The sequence below is a fragment of the Sabethes cyaneus genome, chromosome 2 (genome assembly GCF_943734655.1).
Source record: "Sabethes cyaneus chromosome 2, idSabCyanKW18_F2, whole genome shotgun sequence".
Lineage (NCBI taxonomy): Eukaryota > Metazoa > Arthropoda > Insecta > Diptera > Culicidae > Sabethes > Sabethes cyaneus.
In genome coordinates this window covers 47,186,435-47,211,763 of record NC_071354.1, presented here as the reverse complement: position 1 = coordinate 47,211,763, position 25,329 = coordinate 47,186,435, and the positions used below count along the sequence as shown (strand labels likewise).

At 44.6% G+C, this 25,329-nt stretch overlaps 3 protein-coding genes across 3 annotated transcripts; 1 reads left to right on the top strand and 2 right to left on the bottom strand.

Moving 5' to 3' along the window:
- Positions 1-1,162: 1,162 nt before the first annotated feature.
- LOC128738475 (WD repeat-containing protein 19) lies at positions 1,163-6,379 on the bottom strand. Its single transcript, XM_053833653.1, has 11 exons — positions 6,003-6,379; positions 5,772-5,929; positions 4,983-5,705; positions 4,446-4,926; positions 4,254-4,382; positions 3,613-4,189; positions 3,274-3,556; positions 1,962-3,214; positions 1,615-1,901; positions 1,483-1,559; positions 1,163-1,418 (listed from the first exon to the last, which is right to left on the bottom strand). The coding sequence occupies exons 1-11, from the start codon at positions 6,015-6,017 to the stop codon at positions 1,310-1,312; spliced, it is 4,092 nt and encodes a 1,363-aa protein (XP_053689628.1). The 5' UTR covers positions 6,018-6,379; the 3' UTR covers positions 1,163-1,309.
- Positions 6,367-21,496, top strand: LOC128738476 (valine--tRNA ligase). The gene is made up of 4 exons (XM_053833654.1): positions 6,367-6,822; positions 7,085-7,252; positions 18,374-20,314; positions 20,376-21,496. Exons 1-4 carry the CDS (start codon positions 6,661-6,663, stop codon positions 21,231-21,233), a joined length of 3,129 nt encoding a protein of 1,042 aa, XP_053689629.1. The 5' UTR covers positions 6,367-6,660; the 3' UTR covers positions 21,234-21,496.
- LOC128738477 (rab proteins geranylgeranyltransferase component A) lies at positions 21,280-23,623 on the bottom strand. Its single transcript, XM_053833655.1, has 3 exons — positions 23,429-23,623; positions 22,164-23,348; positions 21,280-22,099 (listed from the first exon to the last, which is right to left on the bottom strand). The coding sequence occupies exons 1-3, from the start codon at positions 23,475-23,477 to the stop codon at positions 21,489-21,491; spliced, it is 1,845 nt and encodes a 614-aa protein (XP_053689630.1). The 5' UTR covers positions 23,478-23,623; the 3' UTR covers positions 21,280-21,488.
- Between the last annotated feature and the right edge of the window lie 1,706 nt (positions 23,624-25,329).

The window sequence follows — 25,329 nt, the reverse complement described above, 5'->3', positions numbered from 1 at the left end:
CTTATTCTGACCTTGAACATTATGTTGCGATTAGTCAACAGATGGGCCAGAGTGTCTCGCCTCTTCAGTAATGTCCCATAGTGGAATACATGTGCTACCTTTTTTGTTAATTAAAGAGCCGTTAAGCGCCGGCGCAGAATGACTCTGGTACCCCTTCGTTATTTGGTCACTCAACTGGAACGCGAAGACAGCCCACATGGTTTTCTTATATCGCTTTGATGAATTTAAGATCATCGAACCGACGGTCCTCCACTCAGCGAATCCTGTCGAGGTATTCTTAAGTTCTTGGTCCGCTTTAGCAACTACATGCGATCCCTTCACATCGCAAGAATCGTACCTTGAAGCAGATCTGAAAGCTAAACCAATTTTTAATATTTATTGAAACGGTAGTTCTTTTAAGTTAATGAAGGGACGGTAGGCGGGTGTTGGGGTTCGAATCCGGTTACCTCAGATTATAGCTTGGTTCGACCCATGCACCTTCCAGCATAAAAGGTAGGAGTGACTACTACTTATTAAACGTAGCTACTAATAACACCCCCTCTTAGCTTTCCACTCTGGCCCTTCCACTTTAAACAAATTTTCATTACTTTCCCCTACCGTCCCTTCATCAATTGTAAAAGAACTACCGTTTCCAAAAATATTAATTTATATGCCTGACCGCATTTCAAGCTTAAGACCAAACAAACACGAGGTTGGTCTAAATCAATTCTGCTATCATTTTGCTACCCCAGTGGTTGCTCAATTTCATTTTCTTACATTTTAAAATGAAGCTTAATGCAGTTATTATTCTCGCTGTTAAAACTTAAATTGTTTACTGCATAACAGATTACTTCTCATACTTACCCAAAATATGCTGATCTGTAGATAACTCATAGTGCTGATCTGTGCCATTCCATGCAAATCTTCAAGACTAGGTTGCTTTATATATTCTAGTACCTACTCAGTAAGCTGGTTTCATTGGTTTCTGAAGTTGTTCACAGTTTGTATTCAGCACCACATCAAACCAGCATATCGAAAATTGAAATTTGTGTCCTACGGAGTTTTCCTGTTGGCCCCGAGGTACGACTCCGGTGTAACAAGCCAGTTGTATGTTGGAAGCTCGACTAGGAGATACTGCTAGACAGTGATATCTTACGAATTGAGTTCGCTACGCCATCGCCTAATAAATCACATATATAATATGCAAATAAAAAACTGAGATACTCACATTAAAGCACTTTAAATTATCAGTTAAGGTACGCTTAAGGAATGCCATGCCATGACTTTTGTTACTTCGAGTTTACTGTGTAAGAGAGCCTTTAATAACAGATCACGTTCCCGTTCCGATGTACGGTTCGATGTCTCCGATATCCACCAATCTACTGCCATCGATATCTTCCCCACACATCGGGCACTGGTTGTCGGTTGATTCCAAAATTCTACAACCAACCAAAGTGTTTTAATACCAAAAACTTTATTTTGCGATCATGTCACAAAACTTACTTGACGAATTCTGCTTTCAGAGCAGGAAAATCACACTCGGGACAGGCTGCCACATCATCCTTGATAATATGCTGGCCCTGTGAAAATTGTGGGATTAAGAAACCTGACCAATAACTAGTGCTTTCAGCTCACCGTGGCAATGCAAACGGGCAAAGTGGTCTTACACTGACCACAGATGAAGTCCATGTTCGGCAGGCTAGCATCGCACACCGGACACGGACTGCCGTCGTAGCCACCTTCGTCCTCCAGCTGTCCGCGGGGAGGCTTGCGCACAATTGATTCTATCTTTTTGGCATACTTTGCATCTATTTGGTTTCGAAACTCCGAACGCATCAACATTACCGCATAGTCGAAGGCCGACTTCCGCAAACCAGTCCGGTGACACTCGATGACCGTCGATGTCAGTATGGGAACGACGTCTGAAAGGAGGAACTTTTTAGAGTGAACTAGCAAACGGTTAATCTAGATTGCAGTCGTACGTGACGGAAATTGAGAAATGTTCTTGGAAACTTCTAGGAGCAGCTTCGCTGCCAGCAGATGATTGGCTCGTTTTACGTGTGTCCGAACTAACGTATACCGGTGCAACAGTGTGAGAGATGCTCTCATATCGGACGCTATGGTAAGGTTGTTTCGCTTCAATTCTTGATACATCGAAAAGAGCAAATCGTGAGCACTTCGATAGTTGCCGGAAATTTGCTCTTGGTTGGCAATAATCATTGCCGCTTTGGCTGCCTCCTTAAACTGCCGTTTAGCCATATAGAGACGAAAGAGCAGTTTTGGATCTTTCGGAACGCCGTCCACCTCTCCGAGCAAGTACTCTATGAGTTGGTTGGAAAGTTTTTCATCATTTGCTGAAGCGACGCAGTCGATTGCGAGTGAGAGAGCCATGCTTTCCTCATTACTAAAGGAAGCCGCCTTGAGTAAATGCTTCAAAGCTTTAGCGTATTCTTTTCCTAGAAAGTAGTACTTTCCAGCGAGTAAAGTGTATTTTTCGTTTTCAAAGTACGTTGCCAGCAACAGGTAGTCACTCGGCTTTGCATTGGAGCTTTGCTCCAAAACTTCTCCGTAGTACCGGATTTTATTTTGTTTCTGCGCGATTGTAAATGCATCGGCTATTGAGCCACAAAGTAGAAGAAACTGAATTGCTGATTCATAATCGCCATGTTGTTCAAAGTATTTTGACAACAATTTGGAGCCTTCAACTGAACGAGTTTCAAGCAGAATTTCGGAAGCACTGTGCGGATCCGAGAGATGCTCAAGGTATATTCTTACGACACTATCCAAATCGCCCGCCATGTGGTAACTGTTGATAGCTTCTGCATAGCGTCCTTCCGCTTCCTTAGCTTTGGCATAAGCAGCATGTAACTTAAGGCTGGTCACGTTGGGTAGAATCCGGTCTACCTTTTTCCACAGTTTTAGGTGAATATACAATTCACAACACTTGTCCCAACTTTCCGCTCGTTCCAGTAGATTTGCAGCTTCGTTCAGATTTCCAGCAGCGACGAGTGCTTCGCCACAATCACTGTACAGCTGCTTGTCGTCCAGCTCCAGTGCCAGCTGTACTCCACGCCGATAGTCACCACACTTTACGCTGGTGCGGGAGATTCCTGCTTTGCAGAGAGCAACGTGCTGATCCAGTAGTTCCTGCTCGATCACCCCTTCCGACGATTTTGGCAGGATATCGCTTTTGAGACCTCGCTCGTAGTTCTTCAATGCTTCCGCTTGATTGCCTCTGCAAATGATAGAAGAATGCAGCAGAGTCAATTGTCTGAACAGATCTAAACGACTTACGTGAATTCCAACTGCTGGGCATACTCTCGCGCCAGAAACGGAAGCTGCTCTGGAGCCAGTGAGCCAGCAAGAGCCATGGCCTGTTCCCACTGTAACAAGTCTCGGCACAGCTCCAAAGCTTCTTGAGGGTTACCACTTTTCGTGAACAAAGTCTTCGCTTCATCCACTTTATCCAACAGTAAAGCACAGAAACCAGCCAATGTATTGAGATCCTCTATTTGTACTATATCTTCAAGGGCATAAACCATCGCAACGTCCCCCATTTGACGATACACTTTTAAAGCTAAAATTAAAAATGTGTTGATTGTCTTCGAATGAAACAAAGTTGCTCTATTTTACCGAATGAAATGTTCAAATCAGCTATCGCTGATTGCCCCAATCGCTTCCATTCGTCCAAATCACCCAGCAGATTACACAACTCCCAAGCTTCGTTGTACTTTCTCATCGTTGTTACAGCATGCAACTGTTCTTTGGCGTCCCTGCCGGGTTTATTCGCATGTGTGTCCAACACAACCGTACTCAATCTTCCTCCACTGCCATGCAGACAAAGTTCTCCGTCGTACAGCATCAGCGGAATCTGTTCACTGATCAGACTAGTTGTACCAACCTTCTCCACTTTTTTACCATAGATCGAGGCTCGTACAAAAGCGTACGTTACGCAGCTGTTTCGATCGAACACAACAAACACAGCCGGATGTGAGTAATCCCACATCACGCCAACGACGTGCTTAGGCATTTCCGGTATGCGTATCGTTTCCTCGGTAGCCGAAATGTACACATACCCGTGGCTATGGTCATCTATCAGCACCATTCGCGTTCCATCCAGGTCAGAATACAAAGCTTTTATACCGACTTGATGTCGAAACTGAATCACCGTAGCCCAACGCTCCAGTGAGAAATGAATTATATTGCCCAGCTGTTGAAAGTCATACAAAGATTGTGTTAAAATTAAGGTTTTTCACTTTTAAAGAATCACTTACATCTGTAGCAAAGCAGAGAAAATCGTTGGTCAGTGCCAGGCACGTGATGACTGATTCAGCCATACCGCGGATTTCGTCTGGAAAAACTTTCGGTTCACGATTCATGGTTGCCTCATTGGTTGATTCGATCTGGTAAAATAGACGGTACCATCATGATTATGGGTTCATAATTAGAGTGCAACAAAATCTTACCGGATGCAGCATAATTTGTCCCCCGCAGAGCACGGCACAATATTCCGCACTAAGCGCCACGCTCTTTATTTCCGACATATATTCCCGATCGCCCAACAGTAGTGGACTGTCATTAAGTGACCGACCTAAATCGTAAAACCATACATGATTGTTCATGCCGCAAGCCAAATGGAACGGACCGATCGCCAGAAACGACGGTTCAATCTCCAGTGCAATCATGGTCGGAGCGGATTTAACCTTATCCGGTGCATAGTGGTGGATAGCTACTTCCGCTAGGCTTGATAGTAACGCAATTCTGGGCGGAAATATTGCACACAATGAGTGAAGCTTGGTAACAAACACACAGATAGCGCCCTGCGAAGTAGTCACACCCAACAGTTGACCGTCGGAGCTCCATTCGATGTTCTTCATCGCTGCCTGATCATGAAGGGTTAGTATTTTAACCGTTTCCTGAAGGTTTGACATCGAATGTATTTTAACGCTAGAAAAATTCGACAAATTTACATCATGCCCTTCAACATTTAAAGAAACACTTACTTGTTATCCCCACAGGAAGCGATCAGTTCAAGCTCTTTGCACACTGCAATACTATTCAGAGAATCTCGATGATTTTTAACTTGCCACAGTTCCTGGCCAACCTCTCTCGGATGGGTGGAAATAGCCACTACGTGCCCCAAGCTAAATCCTAGCAGGACATAGCCATCGCCGAACCACTTGTGCTGCAGCAACGAACCGTATCGTTGCTGAAATCCAAGTTCGGTCGGTGAATCCGGCTCTGGCAGATGGTACAGGAAAAGCGTTCGCTTTCCCAGTATCATGCTGATCGTATTTTCACCCGGTACCCTTTCGTCGGTTTTCATCTCCGCAAAGTGCATATCACTAGGATGGTCCCGCAGCTGGACCGACCGAAGCGTATCGCCTTCCTCATTACTTAACGACAGACACTTGTCCTCACTCCCCAGAGCTAGAACATTTTCCGTGGACCATGCTCCACAGGTAATCCTTTTGGTATGCTTTCCCAGTATTGGAATTCGTTTCGTTGTCGCATGATTATAGATCGAAAGGTTCCCACGGGTGGTAGCCACCGCTAGCAAACTTCCCCGCTTCGACCACACAATACAACTCGGCGGATCTCGCACGCCAATATCGACACTTTGCTTTCTCTGAGAATGTGCATCCCATACGATCAACTGCGATGAGTTCTGCGTTATGATTGCCAGCACATCACCGTCCCTGTCCCAGGCAAATCCTGCGCAGAGGCTGCTAGAAAAAAACAGCATTAGGTATACAGCTCAAAACAGACGATCGATATCAAAATTTTCCTACCTTTGCAGAACGATTCGCTCAATCAATTGACCTTGCCGATTGAAAACTGCTACCGTGCCATCACTTCCGGTTGTGGCCATCAGTTGCGCCGAACCACCGGTTTGCCACAAAAAGTACACATCGCCCTGACCGTGTGGATCTTCGTGACGATAGAGTACCTGCATCGCCGTGTAAAATACATATAACGCTGAGTTGGCTCCAAAATAAAAACTAACGGAAACCTGCAATTACCTTCTCGCTGCTCATTATCGTTTTTTCCCAGGTACAGTTGCGTACCACACTATCGCCAACCGGAATTAAAAGATAACCATTTTCACGCAATTTCAAGTGAAAAATCTGGACCGTGCTCGAAGATAGCGAAAAATTTTTGTTTACCGCTTTTCACCGCCGTACGTTACCATGGAAGCAAAGTTTGTCACGGAAATTTGACGTTCTATCAATTGTGACGCAAGCTTTTTATGCTCTCGCGTTTTTCACTCACTTTGCGGTGGGTGATACAGGAAAAAAGCAGTCAACAGGTGAAAACTGATGCAACGCCACTGCACCGCCGCCACAGGTAAGCCAGGTAAACCAAAACATAAACCGACGAGAGTACGTTCGCGGGTTTAGTCGGAGTTTTATTTTTACGAACAAATGGCAACGCTGCTGCCAAACCATTCATTTCTGCCTCACCATGCGCTGCATGCCGTCTTATAAAAATATACAGTGATTTGGAAGGAACAACATTTTCATCAGCAGAAGTTGAACAAGCAGTCGTATTCTTTTCCGTTTTAAGAGCAAATTTCCCACGGTAGCAATAATTGGTGCATAATCAGCAAAGAAGTCCATTCTTTGTAGTGTAAGACATTTTTGTTCGTTCCTAAATTCCATACTAAGTGGCAAGAAAAAAATGTCCAATCCTATCGTGAACGGTGCCGACGAAGCTCCGGTGAAAACCGAGAAGCAGCTCAAAAAGGAAGCGGAAAAAGCTGCCAAGTTGGCAAAATTGCAAGAAAAGCTGAACAAGAAGCAAGCCCAGGAACAGCAGGCCGCGGCCAAACCGAAAGCGGAGGTAAGTTTTGCCTGTTACCAAAAATTGCGTCAGATATCGTGTGTATCGATCAGCCCGCTCCGCCCTGTGTCGTTTGGCCTTGCCCTTGCGTCATCGCTGTACCTACCACCGCAATGTAATGCAATCCAATCATAATCTTGCAAGGCTACGAAACGGCAGAATTGATCGAATGAGAAGTGTTCAATTCACATAAAAAGTGAAAGTTAGCCAAAGCTCACATTTTGTTTCTCGTTTTATTTTATGTTCCATTCGCAATCATTAGAAAAAGGTGAAGGAAAGCAAAGAGGCTATCGTCTACACTGGCAACAGTAAGGAGGGTGAGAAAAAGGACTTATCGGGACCGTTTCCCGATGCGTACAGTCCGCAGTACGTCGAGGCCGCCTGGTATAGCTGGTGGGAGAAGGAAGGTTTCTTCAAGCCGGAATATGGGGTAAGTTTTTGGAAAGAGGACAGTAGAATTTTTTAAATATGTATCTGTACCCGAAAAACGATTGTTAGTTGTGTTGTTTATAACCATTTCTTGTGATTTAAGGCAAGGTTGGTTCGAATCGGATCAAAACTCACTCACTCACCATTCATTTGCCGATTCAATACATGCAGATCACGGCACGCTTGTATCTTCCTGCGAAAAGAGAACCAAAGACGCAACAGAATGAGGCGAAAACACAACACGTGAACCTCTATCGCCGATAAAGCTTTGTGTGTGTATCGCTGCTTGCGTGTGTCATATTTGATTCTCTCCGAGTGAACGGATCGGCGATAATTATCGTTTCCCGATACGAGTGAGTGATGAGTCTTGAACTTCCGATCGAATCACTTGGCGATAATGCAGTACAGCGATCGGAATAAAATTTTATCGCAAGCAGCAAACACAGGAAACAATCCACGAGCGGCGGGTACCTACGCATAATTTTGAATTAAAATTGGCAAATAGAAGCCGTATACCACTAGCACAGCTGTGTAAACACTAAGATGACCGTTATTACATAAAAATGAGCTTGATAATTTTGACGTAGGACTACGTCTTTTAACATAATAGACTTCATTTTAAAATATTTTACTAGATTTGAAATTGCTATCTTAACGTGTGATTTGCCTTTGCAGGTGGATTTGTATCGAACCGCGTTAGCGGATGCAAAAGAAGAAGAGATAACAATTGAATTTTGAATATTTCTAGTGTGATTTGAGATCACGGATGATGTGATTCGGTTCAGGTCGTAAAGTAGTCATTCCCTCGACGGCAACTTAACCCGGCTCAAAATTTCTCGCCAATGGGCATACAGTGGGATTTCGAATTTGGCATGGTTCGATTTTGGCATGCCTCGATTTTGGCAACAAAAGTATCCATTTTTGGCAACATAAAATATTTTACTTCCAAAAATATGCTTTAATATCAATCAATTTCCGCATACATACTTTAAATGACGAAAAATTATTGCCCTAAGTGTGTCCATGAAAAAAAGTTTGCGATTTCGAACAATATTATTTTTATTGCCGTAGGACTACGTTTAACCGCTGGTCGCCAAAAACTGACATGCACCACACGGATAGCTCTTGGCGGATTTTATAAACATAAAAAGGTTGCAATCGTTGATTAATAACCTTTAGTCAATTTCTAACGCACTTCCATTAATTTTTTTCATCTTAAAAAATGGTCTCGATTTTGGCACGGTTTCGATTTTGGCAACATAGGCGACACGCATTTATTGCCAAATTCGAAATCCAACTGTATTTTGCAAAACAATTACAATACAGGCTGCGATTTATGTTCAATGCGGAAGTGTAATTGATGATTTTTATTTACTTTATATGAGTAATCTGCCCTTTAAAACTGTAAAAGGACGTAACTAAATACAACTTACCTATACTTACTCAGCAGTTTATTGTAAAAAGGATCTATCAAAATTCAAAAGTGCTTTATGTTCAAATTTAGTAAACTTTTTCGTTTTTAAAGCAATTTTAGATTTGTATTTTTTTCGTTTGGCGTTTAGGTTGGCTTTTTCTAAGGCCCTCTCCCAAAAATCATTGTTTTGCCAAACTTATTTTCAAATAACTTTTGGACAACCAAATCGATTTTAATGATTTTACTACCAAATAAATGGTTTTGTCATTCTTTATATTTAAATGCCTGTCCAAGTTATATGGAATAAATTGTAAAGCGTCAACTAACAGTTGAATTATGTTCCCAAGATGTTTCGAGTTCTGTATCAAATAACATGTAAGATGGTATAGCAAAGGTTCCTTTCACCAGCAGGTGGATTAAATCAGGTTTTTTAAACGAATTTCGGAATTTGCGCGGTTTACGTGCTCAAAACGTCTTTTTTATACGTAAGGGTAAACGGGGTAACAACGCCCGCCGGGGTAAAACCGCCCACCATGGTTTTACAGGGCCTCGCTCAAATTAGTGTTAAATGTTGATGACAGTCATATTACTGAATGCGAACGCAATATTTTACAATACCTTGTACAGCAATATCGTATAAACTTTCGGAGAAATAAATAAAAACAGATTTTTCGTCATAATCGTTTGGTTTTTTATAACTTTGTTCCCGCAGAACTTAGGGTTTATTTTATTCAAAACGTTAAAACTTTTAGTAAATCCAACCCATATCGCATCTCTGATCCTGTCTTCATCCGACAGTACTGAAATTAGGTAACTGTTCATGCAGTTTTGTTGAAATAAATAGTGCAATGTGTAAATCGGTCATATGGGGGTAAAACCGCCCACAACGAACGGCGTAGGACCGTCGTGCATAATGCTAGTGCGATAAGGAGATTTTTAAAATAATTGCATAGTTTGGACCAAAGAATCTCAGATTTACATAAAACAATGTAAATGTGTTTAACTTGTAGCTGGTAGACTGTTTGAAAAAATCTAAATCGCCAATTTTCCCTGCGGGCGCTATGAACATTTTCTTGTTTTCTCGGATATAGCTTTTTTCAATAGTTCCTCCCTCTTGGAACAAATATCATGGAATACACATTTTTTTCTAAAAATATAGCAAATTTTCTTAGCAATGCAAAAATAATATGTATCTGGTTTATCAATCAGAACAAATTGAAATGTAAAAAAATGACGCACCGGATCAATTGCAGGTACTTTAATACCCAGATTGTTATATTTTATCTTAGATCCTCTCTAGTCCTTAAAGATTGACTCCAGGATGCCTAACCCGATTCATCTTGTTGTCTAAGGAAACCACACGGTATCAATATCAGGACTGTTGGTTGGATATTCTTCCAATACGAGTGGTTGCCGGACACTCTTTGGAAATTGCGACTCTCGGGGAACCATGTATTGTTTGATGGCAAACTGATTCAATTTGTTTAAATTAGATAAATTCACGAATCCAATGCCACCAGTTTCGTTAGTGGGCGTGTTTCACCCCGCATGGAAAAAATACTCTATTTTTTGCACGTGTTTCCAAATCGCAATAAAAAATAGAAAATCATTACAGATATTTATGTTTTTATTTTTTACATGTAGGTAATAGATCAATTGTTCATTTAAAGCAGATAAATTAGAAATTGAGCTACAACTTTTTTTTACACAGGTGGTTTTGCTTAAGGGGGCGCTCTTGCCCCGCCTACCCTTACCTAGGTTTGAAAATTACAAGGTTTACGTGGTTTTTACGCGAATTTACGCGTTTTTCTAATCGAATTTGGCAACAAATGCAGGTTCCCTATGTTGCCAAAATCGAAACCGTGCCAAATCGAGACCCTTTTTGGATATGAAAATATTGACTGTAGATGCGTTAGAAATTGACTAAATATTATTAATCAACGATTGCAAGTCCGCCAAGAGTTATCCGTCCGGTGCAAGTAAGTTTTTGGCAACCTGCGGTAAGACGTAGTCCTACGGCAATAAAAATAATACTGTTCGTAACATTCATTTTTTCGTCATTTAAGGCTTGTATGCGGAAACTGACTGTTATTTAAGCATATTTTTTGAAGTGAAATATTTTATGTTGCCAAAAACGGAATATTTTGTTACTAAAATGCCAAATGTGAAAGCCCACTGTATAATGGCCCTAAATTCACAGAGGTGATATGGATAACCAGAATAACAGTGTATCAACACAACTGAGTACGCAAAACGGTTTTATAAACGTGCAGTGCCATTCAAATCTGTGCTTTCCACGTGCTGCCTCGTTCTTAAATTGCAAAACTTGCTGCAACATTTCTTTACTTCAGCCATAATATTTTTTTGTAAACATTTTATTAAACAGCAAGTTGCTGCCTTGTATTTATAACAAAACATCACCATATCCTCCATTCGCCAACACAATTGCAACAAAAATATCCATAACCGAAAAATCTTACATTTTTTACCAATCGAAAAAAGAACGATAATCATCCAATGATCGCAATCCTTTCTCATCTGCGAAAATTATCGCCTGGCGATCCTTTTCCGTGATATTTACACACAGAGCGAATCACGAGAGAGTGAATCGCATTCCCCATGGCGCGTACACGTTCAGGATACAATACAGAGAGAACAAACTCACAGGATTGCCGATTGTGCTCACACACGGAGCAGCATCGTACGATGAATATAGCAATACACTGATAGACGATGTCGTTTCATATACCGAGAAAAAGTTGAATGCCACTCGCAGTTTTCTCGCGGATCACCAACCTTGATTTAAGGTATGGCTTGTGATCATATATATCTGACAAAAAGCTGATGTAATATGTATCGTCTATTGTATCCTTAGTTTAAATAGGAATAACGTGACTAAGTCTTCTTGTTAAATAGGTACGGATGCATAAAAAACGTCAGCTTGATTCATGTGCACGCAAAATTCTTTTGTATTTTTTATTATCAATGGTTTTCGAAGATACTCGATCCATTCGAATCTGGAGATTTGGATTAGGATAACCAACCTATTTTGGGTCACCTCAACACTGTGCACAGTATTGATCGGGTCCGAAATAGGTTGGTTCCCATACTATTGTCCATTTATCTATACTTTTGCAATAGATGTCCTAACCACTAGACCATATGGGAAAAAATCTGCAAAATTTACCGAAACCAACTACTAAATGGATTCCGGCAGAGGTTGTATTTCTGGAGTCCAACGACTACGTTAAGCGGGTATCCTTTAAGGCTTGACTCTTTGTTATCGACACACTTAGCACAGGATGACAACCGGCTTCTGTATGTGTTAGATTCCCGTCGTAGACCTGGCCGGAAGGCTACGGTAGGCCGGCCCCGCAAGGATGCCACAGTATTGAGACATGCAGTATTGATAAAAAAAAATGCAAAGCGTTCCATATGAAAATTCTCCAGCGACCAATTTAAGACTCGAGCCACCTCACCTCACTTTCTGCACAACCTGCTCACAAAGCCAATAGCTCGTGAGTTGCTAAAAGCCCGTGAGGGGCACACTAGAATGCCGCCGTTGGATGGCTACAGACTTTGCTTTACATTGCTTCATCTCACGCCCAGGGCAAGCACACGCGGGTAAGACTGCGGGCCTCGCGAGCAATCGGTATCAACTGCTCGGGTGTCAATGACGAGGGAGAGCGACAACCGTGGTTGATATTTGCAAAACCCATCACAGTGCCGGAAAAATAAAAAAGGGAGTCCAAAAGAGATGCTCATGCCGGTCTGTTCGTTAGAACGAGAACGCGCGTGTATAAAAATTGGACCACAAGCCAACGTAGTTGACTCTATAGAGGAGAAAAAGTCACCGAAAGCACTTTGCTAGCTATGTGGGTTTCTACATTACATCATTTAAGCCCCTATTATGCCCGCACATCTATCCAGCTTTTAACGAGTCCTAATGGAGGACGTGTTTATAATATTTGAATAGCATTTTTGACATTTCCCTAATACATCGCACGTTTTCTTTCCGCGCGTTCACGGTAAAACTAAATGAATTGCACCGTGCGAATGTCTAAAATGCTGTTCAAACATTACGAACACGTCCGCCATTATGGCTCGCAAAAAGCTGGATACCAGTTAAGACAAAGAAACGATATTGCTCCGCATTCAAAGAAGCCATCGGAAGATCCACGATTCACAGCAATGCTAAAGCTCAATTTTACCATCATCTCTAAACGAGAAAGAACATCGATGGGCTCACTCATGAGGACAAAGGTAATATCATCAACATCGTAAGAAAATTCGAAGCCAAAATTATCACCATACATACAAGTATCCTTAGACCTTAGACCACCAACATTTTTACGCCGAGCTGCAGAACGGAATCATCTTACCAATGCAGCTTTCCGGTCGCACCACACCCATGGTCGTGGTTCGTAAAACCGTCGCATGTTCGGTGACAACTACACCGGCTAAATAACCAGTTTTTTCCAGTGTTGACCTTTCGGATGCCTTCGACAAGTCATGATTGTAGTCTGAACGGTGTGCTCGAGCGATGTCGATAGATTCAAGTCTATTTTGGACTCCAACATTTTGCAGACGTATTCTGACTTAAGTAGAGATAGACATCCCTCTTCTGTTGGGTACTCTTACCACTGCGTACAGTATTTTGAACTATTGTGGTATGCCCCGTTTCCGCCGTCTATCACCAATTGCGAATAGATTTGTGGGAACTTATCAAGCCGGCTTCGTCGAAGGTCGGTCTACAACGGATCAAATATTTACACTGCGGCAAATCCTCCAAAAGGGCCGTGAATACAGAGTTCCCACGCATCATTTATTCGTTGACTTCAAAGCCACATATGATACCATCGACCGGAAAGAGCTATGGAAAATCATGGACGAGAACAGCTTCCCCAGGAAGCTCATTAAACTGATTAAATCTACGATGGATGGTACACGGTGCTGTGTTCGGATTTCGGGTGGATTGTCCAGTTCATTCGAATCACACAGAGGGCTTCATCAAGGTGATGGTCTTTCATGCCTGCTGTTCAACATAGCGCTACAAGGTGTTATGAACCGAGCGGATATCAACACGCGGGGCACGATATTCAACAAATCTAGTCAATTCGTCTGCTTTGCCGATGACATGGATATTACCGGCAGAACATTTGTGGCGGTGGCTGAACAGTACACCAGACTAAAGCGCGAAGCAGAAAAAATTGGGTTAAAGGTAAATACGTTTAAAACAAAGTACATGCTGGCCTGCGGAACCGATGCCGAACGATACCACTTGGGCAGTAGTATACTGATCGACGGCGATGAGTTTGAGGTAGTCGATGAATTTGTCTACCTTGGCTCACTGGTAACGGCGGACAATGATAGCAGCCGTGAGATTCGGAGGCGTATTATCAGCGGAAGTCGTGCTCACTATGGGCTCCACAAGCATTCGCGGTCGAGCAGACTAAATCCCCGTACAAGGTGCACCCTGTACAAGACGCTTATTAGACCGGTTGTTCTCTACGGGCATGAAACATGGACAATGCTCGAGGAGGACCTGCGAGTGCTCGGAGTTTTCGAAGGACGAGTGCTAAGAACGATCTTCGGCGGCGCACAGGAGAACGGAGTATGGAGGCGGAGGATGAACAATGAACTCGCACAGCTCTATGGCGAACCCACTATCCAGAAGGTGGCTAAAGCTAGACGGATACGATGGGCAGGGCATGTTGCAAGAATGCCGGACAACTACCCTGCAAAGATGGTGTTCGCCTCAAATCCAGTAGGAACAAGACGACCAGGAGCGCAGCGAGCAAGATGGTTAGACCAGGTGCAGCGAGATCTGGCGGAGAGTACCCGATGTCCGAGGAATTGGAGAGCGGTAGCCCTCAACCGAGTTACATGGAGAAACTTTGTTCAACAGGCTTTGTCTTAGGACGGCAAGCTACCTAAGTAAGTAAGGTATGCCCCGTTTATTTCTGTACGCTTCAAGCTTACCTATCACTTATTCAGAAAGTGCTAGGCTGGTAGCTGGAGCGAAACATATGCCAATCAGGGATCACTAGGTTTATGAACCTAGTTACCCTGACTGTCGATGCAAACCGGATCTCCCCTTTGAGATACTGCGGTACCGACAATGCCCTGTCACAAGACCGGTAAGCTTGTTGAGATCTCTTATTTTACTTACTTATCTGTCCATGCCCGCCGGTCCGGCAGAACAAAGGGATGAAATCAGAGATCACTGCTGACGGTTACCCGCCATGGCTTTTACCTGTCGCCAGGACAGGTTCTCGTCTACAGCCCGGATGTCATTGGCTAGACTGCGTCGCCATGAACCTCTGGGTCTGCCTCTTCTACGCGGTCCTTGTGGATTCCAGTCAAGTGCTTCTCTGCAAACCTCGTTCGCTCCTTTCCTCAAGGTGTGTCCGATCCACTTCCACCTACGTTCACGAATTTCTGTGGCTATCGGCCGTTGATGACACCGACGATGGAGTTCCTCATTGGATATCCACGAATTATGTATCGCAGGCACCGGTTAATAAATACCTGCAGTTTTTGCGTTGTTTCCGCTGAGACGCACCACGTTTCGCAGGCATACAGCAGTACGGATTTAATTAAAGATTCGGGTTTTCGTACGTAGTGTGATCTGGTTTAAGCGTCAAATGTTTCGCAGACCTGCAAAGGCACCCCTGGCCTTCCTGATCCGTGTGGCTATATCAGTCTTGGTACCACCATCGGGCGTTGTTTGGCAACCAAGATATTGAAAGACGTCTACCTGCTCAACTTGTCCCGCTACTGTGAAGTTGGTGGAATTGTCAGTGTTCACTACCATAGACTTAGTTTTCGCTACATTGACTGTGAGACCTGCTGCCTGGGAGCTCTCGAATAGGTCATCTAACTTGCTCTGTATATCGTTTCGGCGTTGTACGAGCAAGACAATGTCGTCGGCTATGTCGAGGTCATTTAGCTGCTCCATCGTTAGAGGATTCCAAGGCAATCCTCGATTTGGTCTACTGTCAATTGCTCCAATTAATATCATCCATAACGATGAGAAACAGAAGCGGGGATAAAATGCAGCCCTGTCTCACGCCAGCAGTAACCCTTATGGGGTCGGACAAGACGCCATCGTGCAAAACCTTGCACGAGAACGCCTCGTACTGAGCCTCGATGAGATGGACTAGCTTATCTGGAACTCTTCTACGCCTAAGTGCGCCCCAGATGTTTTCGTGGTCAAATATCGTACAACAAACGGATATCACCATTGGCGGCGGCGGTTTCTCCTTGTTCGGCTAGGGAGTTAGTCCAGGCTCTCTTGTCCCGCCTACACGCTCGTTTAACAACCCTCTCCAGTTCGGCGTATCGTTGACGTCTTAGCGGATCTGGTCCGCGCTCGCTCAATGCCGGCTTTCGCCTCTCCGCTCGTCGATCTTCCTCCAAGTTTCATCCAAAATCCACTCCCTCCGCCCGCTGCGCGCTTTGCCGAGGGTTTCATCACTGGTCGTAATGAAGGCGTTCTTGATGCCGGTCCATTGCTCTCCGACGGTTCCACCAGGTGGCAACTCCGAGGCTCGAGATTCAACTTGTTCAACAAAGGCCCTTTTCATCTCAGGATTCTCCAATCGGCGGACGTCGTAGCGGCACCCAACTTTCTCCTTCCGTCGTTGGACACGTGCGACCCGCAGACGTATCTCAGCGATAACAAGATAATGGTCGGATGCAATATCAGCGCTGCGTTTGTTGCGTACATCAAGAAGGCTCCTTCTCCATTTCCGGCTGATGCAGAGGTGGTCGATTTGGTTTTCTGTTCGGCCGTCGCGGAAAACCCACGTGACTTTATATACTGGTCTATGGGGGAAGAGCGATCCACCAATGACCATGTCGTTATTACCAGAGAATTCTGTAAACAGCTCGCCGTTTTCGCTCATCTCTCCTAGGCCATGGCGTCCCATAACGCGTTCAAGGTCCGCATTGTTTGAGCTCGTCTTCGCGTTGAAGTCACCCATGTGGATTTGGATGTCCCCCTTCGGGATTTTCTCAACCAACCTGTTCAGCTGGCTGTCAAAACTCTCTTTCTCCTGCAGGTCGGCAGCATCTGTTAGCGCATAGCACTGGATTGCTGTAAGGTTCCTAACTCGTGTTCTGAATCTGGCAACGATTATTCGCTCTTTTATCGGTTCCCACTTCATCATGCCCGCATGTGTCCCTGGGCTCAATAGGAATCCAACTCCTCTTTCTCGAGTAGCATTTTCACTTCGTATGCCAGAGTAGAGCAAGACTTGCCCGGATGATGTCCTGTGTTCGCCAGTACCCCCGCCAGTGGACCTCACTCAGCCCCAGGATTTCAAGCTTCAGGCGACTAGCTTCCCTTATAAGTTGAGCCAGCTTGCCCTGCTGGGAAACGGTCAGTATATTCCATGTTCCGATTCGTGTCCGTGTTTTCATGCTAAAGGTCGTTGCCAATAATCCAGAGAGGTTTCCTCTTTCATTTTCGGTAACTTTTTTATTTTCTGATACAGTAGGCTGTTAACCTAAGGTCCTTGTCCCGCTGATGGGGCTGCCATCTTAATGTGGGCGGGAGCTACTGTGCCCCCTTTCCTGTTAGCATACGACAACCGAAGTTGCGTACCCCAGCCGGCACCTCGTAAAGGTAGGAATAGGAGTTAATGAACAGAGGCTATGGAATGCACACGTTCACCCTTTGCCAGCCGCCGACAATGATGTCGTCAGGCTAATAGCTGACCAGACGTCGCTGACTTTGCGAGACAGTCGCGGATAATCAAAGGTCCCGGAGAAAGATGAAGCAATTTGACTGAAAATTGCAGTTTTTCAAGAAGATTTACGCCAAGGAAGAATTATTAAAACGAATCACGTTCATCTTACAAATACATGTAATTTTGTCTCAGGTAGCTTTAAATTCTCCACGCCAAAATCAATTTTCTTATTCATTGCCATCTAGCATCTCTCGCATTCATCTAGAAATAATGTGATCACTTTTTATTATGCCCTAAACTTCTGCCTCGCGTAGGTCTTTTTCTTTTGCTTTTACGAACTTCTTTCTAAAAGAGCAACGATAGGAGTTTCATTACACATTAATAGCGGTACTAGTTATCGAAATTAATCCAGAGGATCGCAATAAGAGTGCAATAATCAATGTTACAAATCAAGCTAGAAGAAGATTGTGTGCAGCCTCATATCGTCTTTCAGCATAGCCCACTCGCGAGTCAAACAATTCATGAGCAACCAGCTACCCGTACTGGCGCACTGGAATACAGGTTTTGCCTTACTTTTTCTTTGCTTTTTCATCTTCGCCCTCTATTCTGCTCATGGGCGGGAGTGTGAGCCCTCGAGAGTGATCGATATCAACAATTCGGGCTGCAATGACGTGAGCGGCGACCGTGACTGTTTGCTAAAAACACACTTGCAAAAGCTTGTTGCAAGGCATGAATAAATAAAAACGAGAGTCCGAAGGGGATACTAATGCTGGTGTGTTGGTTAGAACGAGTACGCGTGTGTGAGAAAATTAGACCGCACGTGTGTGGGCCTCGCAACACTAGCAATAAGCACGTACATTGGTTATACGAAACATTAATCAAAAATACTAAAAATCAAACGGTTTTCATAAAGAAAGAACATGAAGAATTTCTGCAATGTTTCCTGTGGTAGAACTATCTATAATTTCGCCGAAGACCAACACTAACCCAACCCTTTCTTTTCCTCCCACAGCGAAAATCGAACGACGACCGTGGCCGCTTCGTGATGGTAATTCCACCGCCCAACGTAACCGGTTCGTTGCATCTGGGTCACGCGCTGACGAACGCCATCGAGGACGCGATAACGCGCTGGCATCGGATGAAGGGACGGGCGGCTTTGTGGGTGCCGGGAACGGATCACGCCGGCATTGCCACCCAGGTCGTGGTGGAGAAGAAGCTGTGGCGCGAGCAGAAACTGACCCGTCACGATCTGGGTCGGGAGAAGTTTATCGAGAAGATTTGGCAGTGGCGTAACGAGAAGGGCGACCGCATCTATCATCAGCTGCGGATGCTTGGTTCGTCCTACGATTGGGATCGGGCTTGCTTTACGATGGATCCCAAGCTGTGCAAGGCGGTAACGGAGGCTTTCGTGCGGATGCATGAGCAGGGGTTGATTTATCGGAGCAGTCGGTTGGTTAATTGGTCCTGTACGCTGCGGTCGGCTATTTCTGATATTGAGGTGGATAAGGTGGAGATTCCGGGCCGTACTATGCTGTCGATTCCGGGATACAATGAGAAGGTTGAGTTCGGTGTGTTGGTGTCGTTTGCTTATAAGGTAGAGGGTAGTGAGGAGGAAATTATTGTGGCGACCACGCGCGTTGAAACCATGCTCGGGGATACGGCCGTTGCCGTGCATCCGAATGACGAGCGGTACAAGCATTTGCATGGTAAGTTTGTGCAACATCCGTTCTGCAGCCGAAGGCTGCCAATCGTCTGCGACGAGTTTGTTGAGATGGGATTCGCAACGGGTGCGGTAAAGATTACTCCCTCGCACGATCCGAACGATTATGAAGTTGGTAAACGACATAATCTTCCGTTTATTAATATTTTTACTGACGATGGTTTTGTTACGGGTGATTACGGTGAGTTTACCGGAATGAAACGATTCGATGCTAGAAAAGCTGTTTTGGCGGCTCTGCAAGCTAAGGGATTGTATAAGGAAACGGTCGATAATCCCATGGTGGTTCCGATTTGTTCCCGTTCGAAGGATATTGTTGAGCCGTTGATTAAACCTCAGTGGTACGTGAAGTGTGACGATATGGCTAAGAATGCGACGGAGGCCGTACGATCGGGTGAACTGAAAATCGTTCCCGAAGTGCACACTAAAACTTGGTATCACTGGATGGAGGGCATCAGAGATTGGTGCGTTTCTCGGCAGCTTTGGTGGGGACACCGTATCCCTGCGTACCAGGTGTCGTTTAAAGATTCCAGCAAGAAGCCAAGCGATCTTGGTGAGGAAAGCTTGTGGTTTGTTGGTCGCAGCGAAGAAGAAGCTCTGGATAAGGCTGCGCAGCAGTTGAAGGTAGATAAGGACGTTTTGGTTTTGAAACAAGACGAAGATGTGCTGGATACTTGGTTCAGTTCGGGACTGTTTCCGTTCTCCGTTTTTGGATGGCCTGACAATACGGACGATCTGAAGTTGTACTATCCGACGTCGCTTCTTGAAACCGGGCATGATATCCTCTTTTTCTGGGTAGCTCGAATGGTATTTTTCGGGCAGACTTTGCTGGACAAGCTGCCCTTCAAGGAGATCTTCCTGCATCCGATGGTGCGTGATGCGCACGGTCGGAAGATGTCCAAATCTCTGGGTAATGTTATTGATCCAATTGATGTCATTACGGGCATTTCGTTGGAGGGTCTACACAAGCAGCTGTACGATTCCAATTTGGATCCACGTGAAATCGATCGCGCTAAGGCGGGTCAGAAGCAGGACTACCCGAACGGTATTCCCGAGTGTGGAACGGACGCAATGCGGTTTGCACTGTGTGCCTACATGACCCAAGCCAGGGATATTAATTTGGACATTCTGCGCGTGCAGGGATATCGGTTTTTCTGCAACAAACTGTGGAACGCGACTAAGTTTGCGCTGATGTACTTCACTGGAGATGAAAAGTACGATGTCATCCAGGAATTGGTGAGTTTTAGAAGTTGCCCCACTTTTGAATTGAAAATAATTCATACTAATTTCATTTCAGACCGGTTCAGAGACCGCCATCGATCGCTGGATTTTGTCACGGCTGTCCAATTGCATCGACGTATCAAACAAGGGCTTCGAAAAGTATGAATTTGCTCATGCCACAAATGCATGCTACAATTTCTGGCTGTACGATTTGTGTGACATTTACCTGGAGTGTCTCAAACCGGTCTTCCAATCCGGTACGGATCAGGCCAAGAGTACCGCGAGAAAAGTGCTCTACACGTGCTTAAATCTAGGCTTGAAACTACTGTCTCCTTTCATGCCGTTCATCACGGAGGAACTTTACCAACGGTTACCACGGGCTGATATCGACGAAGTTGCCAGCATCTGTGTAGCACCCTATCCGGAGCTGGCCACATGCAATTGGCAGGATGAGTCGTTGGAAAAGGACTTTGAGTTTGTGCAGCGCACGGCTAAGGTTATTCGATCGGCTCGCAGTGACTACAATCTACCCAATAAAACCAAGACGGAAGCGTATGTAATTTGCAGCGAAGAAGCAGTCAAGGCCACTCTGGAACAATTCGCGGCTGATCTGGCAACGATGAGCTACTCCCAAATTAATTTGGATAGCGGCGAACCTCCGGCAGGTTGTGCTATTTTGACAGTTTCTGGATCTTGCGTTGTACATCTGCTGCTAAAGGGACTGATTGAGGTCGACAAGGAAATCGTGAAGCTTGATAAGAAGCGTGAAACCTTGACGGCTACCGTTGAGAAGCTGGAGCAGGCCAAAGCAGCTCCGGATTATTGCACCAAGGTTCCCGAGGATGTGAGAAACAACAACCAGGAGAAACTAGACCAAACGAAGGTCGAAATCGAACGTATCATTGCGGCAATGGAAACACTAAAAACTATGTAATCGCAACTATTACCAACCAGAATGAAACATTTCTCAATTTGAGCATTTTATTTGTATTACCATCCGTTGCTGGCAGTGCGCAAAACAGGAAATTTATTTATCGTAAGCTGTGAAGTAGTTAATTTATTGCCACTATTAGAGAACGGAAGTGCTACAGTTACACACGGATATGACTATTAAATAACGATTAGAATATACGCAAAACAAGCAAATGCAAGCAAGATTTGAGCGTAAAGCCTAACACATAAGGTTTCATTACTTTTGCTCGGTGCATTCTTCGGCATTCTCCACCGAATCCTCCTTAGCCTCCTGGGCATCCGAAAGCCGTTTGACGTTTTCTGCTTCGGTTTCCACTGCCTGCAACGCCGCCGCCGCTGCCGCCCCGCTGGAAGACGAATCATTTTCCTGACACTCGAGGGCACTTTCCACCTTGTCCGTGTCTTGGTGGCATTCGTCCACGCTGGCTGTAATTTCCTGTGCTTCATCGGTTTCTTCACCGATGATAATCTCCTCTGGATCCGGAGCTCGAGGCAGAAAATCTTCCTCCGGATAAATTTCCAGGAAAATCTGCTTCGCCCGTGCTATACTCTCGTCGTAGTCCAGTTCATGGAACGGACCGCAAGCTAGATGAATACCCCGCGGAGTGGAGCCGCCGCTTGTCTGCTGACAAGCCACACAAGCCGGTATGTTGAAATACAGCTCATAAAGAATAGTGGAAGCGCTTTCAGCGCTGTTTTCGAACACTTCTCCTTCGTCCGAGGTTAGCTGCAGCTTCGGAGCTGCTGGTCTGAGAATTTGCGTCACATATGGTTCTAAATCTGCTCGAGGATCGCCAGTGAGTGACCGGGCCGTAACATGGATAAGATCTAAAATAGACAATTTTTTAACAAAATTTTAAACAAAATTCTGCCTTTCGTCTGATGGACTTACAAATGTCCTTCGGACAGGTGCCACTAAAATGTGCCAACTGGATAATGGTAGCCCCATCCTCGTGTCCTTCCACCGGTGGAAGTTTCATAAGCGAAGCACCGCCACCGCCCGTATTCTGAGATTCTCCCCCTAATGGAATGTTGGTAAGGAATATAGCTCGAGCCATTCTACCACAGCATTTTCGACCTGAAGGCTTCGCTTCCGAAAGTTTTTCGTTTCCAAACACCTCCTCCCGAACGTACCCCTGCCCTATGACTAGACTAGCAGCTTGAATCGTTTTTCCACCGCAACTTATATTATGAAAGGCAAGCTTGCCCCCTTCCGCTGGCGTTGTCAAATTAATACCATCCACTTTTCTGTTCAGACAATAAATTCCACCAAAAACTGCACACAATCGACAGAAGCACTGTGGAATCTCTCCACAGCCGTACATGGGAAAAAGAAACGGACTATTACCGTATCGTCCCAAGCTGAGTAGAAACTTCCGAACACCTTCTAAACCAGCTCGGCAACTAGTCGTATCATTACCCATAGCAATAGTATACAACAGATAATGAATCAAATTCGGTGTCAATTTGTGCCCCTTCAAATACTCCAGAAAAGTTTTTCCTTCGATGTCCTCCGTCTTATGCGTGCCATCTTCAGTTTCGTAACTAGCACAACTCTGCAAAAACTTCATCAGCAGCCGTTTCTCGACCACATTCACATCACGGCTGGTGAATACATCCGAACGAGAACACGGCACCGTCATAATCCGTTCGTTCCAGATCGTTGCCACTCGATCAACGGCTCGAAACTCCGCATACCGACAGATATTCGACGATATCAACAGCTCCACCATGGCTCCCCGCGAATAAAGCAACTTCGGCACCAAATCAACATTGAATCGCCTGAACTCCTTCAGAATACTTTCCTTGTTCCACCCTCCAACAGCACCTCGCTCTTCGAAGTTAAACCAATCTTCGCTAACATTTTCGATGAACGTGGCTTTCACCATTGGAACAAACTTTTCATCAGTGTTCTTCTTTTCGCAGCTTTTCGGAACGCTGCAATCCTGCGCATACTGCCGAAGGCTTTCCAAATTAAACGAAGCCCAATATCCCCCATAGTACTCGTTGCAATCAAGATGCAGCACGGTTTTCCCTATTCGACTAGCGGCAGCCGCTACTATAGATTCCGAGAGACCTTACAAGTGATAAGAAGAAAAAAGATACTGTTATCTTCAGCAAGACGAACGAAACAAAAAAAATAAAACTACGACTTACCTGTCCCGATCACAATCAGATCGAACTCAGTCGGAAGATCATCCTCCATCGTTCGTTTGTCCGTCACTTTCGGATCGTCGGATTACGAAATTTTCAATTCACGGAAAATTTTAAGGTGGAACCGATACACACGGGAGCAGCGGAAAAATCGTTAATGATAAACAACACACAGCAATAATGAGTAATTCGGGTCGAATTTTCACCTAACACTTCTGTGTTGCACCACGACCACCCACCAGACACGTCAGAAACTGTCAAGCTTCGTTGATTTTCGTGATTTTGTTTATCAAATTCTGCGAACGTGAACCGGGTAATTAATTGGCTCCGACACTTGCGGTGTGTTGAAGTAACATTCTTTTTTAAATAAATGTATGATTATGTTAAGCTTTACGACGCTTCATTGGGTAATTTCCTGGATTTTTATGGTGGAGAAACCACCCCATCGGCAAGCAACCATGTTTTCGCTGCCAACATCTCGTGTGTGCGAAAATGAGATAGCATGTCAGCACTGCGTTTCACTCAACTGCCAGCAGACTGATTTGGGCCCGCTGTCAAATTTTGAGCCCAGGACATGCTGTTGGTGACGTTCACTGCAGCTCGATATAGAGATGTCGATGGGGTGGGAGAGACTATCGGTGAAGTCAAGGGCAAGGGGATGCGCTGTGCTATCCCTTGCTATGTATTTGTCAGAGGATAACATCGCGCTTCCAAAACTGTCAACGCTTCCAAAAGTGTCAAATTTCAATGCAGTAACATAGCGAGAGAAAAAAAGAAAAAAAGCAAAACATCGAGTTTCTTTGTTCGATGTTGTACTCGCTGCTCTCGTTAATGGAGCATTCCCTCGGTCAAGGGGGCCAGGGGACCACCACCTCTGTCTGGAGCGTACTTGAGCAATATTCCGCAGTTTGATATACAGTGGACCCTCGTTCGTTTGAACGATTCCTCATGCAAACTAACGGGGTTACTTTTTAATTTGAACAACTGACCACCCTAAATATGCAGAAACTCGTATGAACTGGCCGCCCTGTTGTTTGTTATTGTTTTGATGGTTTGATTTAGTTGGCAGTTGCAAGCAGCGAATATTTCATTCTCCGATCGGATTTCTATTATAATCGTTGGAAAAACAAAATGTGAAACAGATTAAACACGCTTGGTCAGTGCAAACAAATCGTGCTTATGTGCATTGTGTGCATAAGCAAATGATGTCATATTGAGAATGACATTTGAACCATTTTTAATTTGCACGTCGTGCAAACCAACGGGGTTCAACTAGTTCAAATTAAAAAGTGTTCAGATTAAAAACAGTCGAACGAACGGGGGTCCACGGTAAATATGCTTCGGTTGAATTTTTCGTCCCACGATATCAGCTGCTTAAGCTATTCATTCCATCGATCGCAGCTCATCGGTATCTGCTCTACCCTATTCAGCCCGGGCAACATCCTGGGACCATTGCTATTCGTTTGATTTATTAACGATCTATGTTGGAGTTAAAGTCATTTGTGAACGAGAAACGAAAAACACTAGGTATGCCATCGGTAATGTCAAGCAACAATGATTTGGCGAACTCTCCGAGTGAAATTTGTAAATTGTTTGCCGGGCACTTTGCCTGTGTCTTCAAAAACGTATTTATTCCTGCACAGCAAATCGACGAGGCACTTCTGAACGGTGAACAGGGTATTTTAGAAATGCGGAATGTGACGTTTACGAAAGCAGACATTAAAAATGCGATCTTCAAACTAAAATCATCGTGGCGACCTGGACCGGATGGCATCCCACCGATTACTTTTAAGAAATGTGATGCTCTTTGTGCACCTCTCGCAGCTGTTTGTAACCAGTCCATATCGCAATCGACGTTCCCAGATGCCTAGAAGGAGTCCATCTTGTTTCCTGTATACAAGAAG

What these genes read in the sequence shown, in the direction of transcription:
- LOC128738475 (XM_053833653.1), bottom strand. An exon ending in TGCCCGTTTGCATTGCCACG is followed by an intron (nt 1,560 to 1,614) that starts GTGAGCTGAAAG and finishes CAATTTTCACAG; the next exon opens with GGCCAGCATATTATCAAGGA. An exon ending in CTGAAAGCAGAATTCGTCAA is followed by an intron (nt 1,419 to 1,482) that starts GTAAGTTTTGTG and finishes GGTTGGTTGTAG; the next exon opens with AATTTTGGAATCAACCGACA.
- LOC128738476 (XM_053833654.1), top strand. Translation starts at nt 6,661, where the DNA reads ATGTCCAATCCTATCGTGAACGGTGCCGACGAAGCTCCGGTGAAAACC. An exon ending in CGGCCAAACCGAAAGCGGAG is followed by an intron (nt 6,823 to 7,084) that starts GTAAGTTTTGCC and finishes CGCAATCATTAG; the next exon opens with AAAAAGGTGAAGGAAAGCAA. An exon ending in TCTTCAAGCCGGAATATGGG is followed by an intron (nt 7,253 to 18,373) that starts GTAAGTTTTTGG and finishes TTCCTCCCACAG; the next exon opens with CGAAAATCGAACGACGACCG.
- LOC128738477 (XM_053833655.1), bottom strand. Translation starts at nt 23,477, where the DNA reads ATGGAGGATGATCTTCCGACTGAGTTCGATCTGATTGTGATCGGGACA. An exon ending in TCTGATTGTGATCGGGACAG is followed by an intron (nt 23,349 to 23,428) that starts GTAAGTCGTAGT and finishes ATCACTTGTAAG; the next exon opens with GTCTCTCGGAATCTATAGTA. An exon ending in CACCTGTCCGAAGGACATTT is followed by an intron (nt 22,100 to 22,163) that starts GTAAGTCCATCA and finishes TGTCTATTTTAG; the next exon opens with ATCTTATCCATGTTACGGCC.